We start from the raw sequence: 1,372 nt of genomic DNA, 5'->3' as shown, positions 1-1,372 counted from the left end.
GATGGAGATGGGATGGGAAGGGCCTGGATCTGGGACACTGGGACTCTTGTTAAAGGGATGGGAAGGACCCAGAGCTGGGACATTGGGATCAGAGAGTTAATTTAGAAAGCAAGCCCTGAGCAAGAGCACAGAGAAACTCGGTCTTAGAAACAGTAGAGGCAATAATTTATCAAGGTTATCAATTTATCAATAAGCAGACACAAAAGAACAGAAGCACAAGAACATAAAAAAACAGAGAGAACTAAAAATGGAAGGAAGGACAAGAGCTCACGAGGCTGAAGGATGGGAATGACCCCTCAGAAGTGGATGATGATGGAAGAAAGGAAGGACAAGAGTTCACGAGGCTGAAGAACAGAAACGACCCCTCAGAAGATGATGATGGTGATGGAAGAAAGGACAAGGGTTCATGAGGCTGAAGGACAGGAACGACCCCTCAGACGTTGATGAAGATGATGATGGTGATGGAAGAAAGGACAAGAGTTCACGAGGCCGAAGGACAGGAACGACCCCTCAGAAGTTGATGATGATGATGATGGAAGAAAGGAAGGACAAGAGTTCACGAGGCTGAAGGACAGGAACGACCCCTCAGTTGATGATGGTGATGATGGAAGGAAGGACAAGAGTTCATGAGGCCGAAGGACAGGAACGATCCCTCAGAAGTTGATGAAGATGATGATGGAAGAAAGGAAGGACAAGAGTTCACGAGGCTGAAGGACAGGAACGACCCCTCAGTTGATGATAATGATGATGGAAGGAAGGACAAGAGTTCATGAGGCCGAAGGACAGGAATGATCCCTCAGAAGTTGATGAAGATGATGGAAGAAAGGACGAGAATTCACGAGGCTGAAGGACAGGAATGACCCCTCAGAAGATGATGAAGATGATGGAAGAAAGGAAGGACAAGGGTTCACGAGGCTGAAGGACAGGAACGACCCCTCAGATTCCCCCCAGATTGAAGGCCACGCCCCCAAACTCCACCTGTCATGAACATTAAAAATGCCCATTGCCATATTATGATTATTCACGTCGTGTGATGCAATTTCTTGGCAAAAATTCCATAAAATCCCAGCTGTGAGCTGCCGGAAGGAAGCGCTTTTGTCCAGAGTGACCGTAATTAATAAAGACGCCTCCTGCTTATCAGACTGAAAACTCTGAGTGGTTTCTCTGTCCGTGCCCTCTTTGGGGGGACACAAAACCCTGTCCTCACCTGTCCCCAGCAGGCCGCGGCGTGGAGGGGCTGCCAGCCGTCCTCGTCCCGGCAGTGGGTGCCGGCGCGGTGCTCCAGGAGCAGCTCGGCCGCTTCCAGGAACCCGTTGGCTGCTGCCACGTGGAGCTGGTGGGAATTGGGGACACGGGGATGAGTTGGGGACAG

General features: G+C 50.2%; 1 protein-coding gene across 1 annotated transcript in view; it reads right to left on the bottom strand.

The window, feature by feature from the left end:
* The window catches only part of LOC115307814 (protein phosphatase 1 regulatory subunit 16A-like), a gene marked incomplete at both ends in the record, with an annotated part of 5,096 nt that overhangs the window by 1,581 nt on the left and 2,143 nt on the right, over nt 1-1,372 (bottom strand). Inside the window, one exon of the mRNA XM_029963249.1 lies at nt 1,208-1,333. Coding sequence (XP_029819109.1) covers nt 1,208-1,333 — 126 coding nt within the window. The remainder of the gene's footprint in view (nt 1-1,207; nt 1,334-1,372) is intronic.

Source organism: Manacus vitellinus, unplaced genomic scaffold (genome assembly GCF_001715985.3).
Source record: "Manacus vitellinus isolate BGI_N305 unplaced genomic scaffold, ASM171598v3 scaffold_579_pilon, whole genome shotgun sequence".
Classification (NCBI taxonomy): Eukaryota; Metazoa; Chordata; class Aves; order Passeriformes; family Pipridae; genus Manacus; species Manacus vitellinus.
The sequence above is the reverse complement of the archived record's forward strand: the minus strand, read 5'-3'. Positions and strand labels throughout refer to the sequence as shown.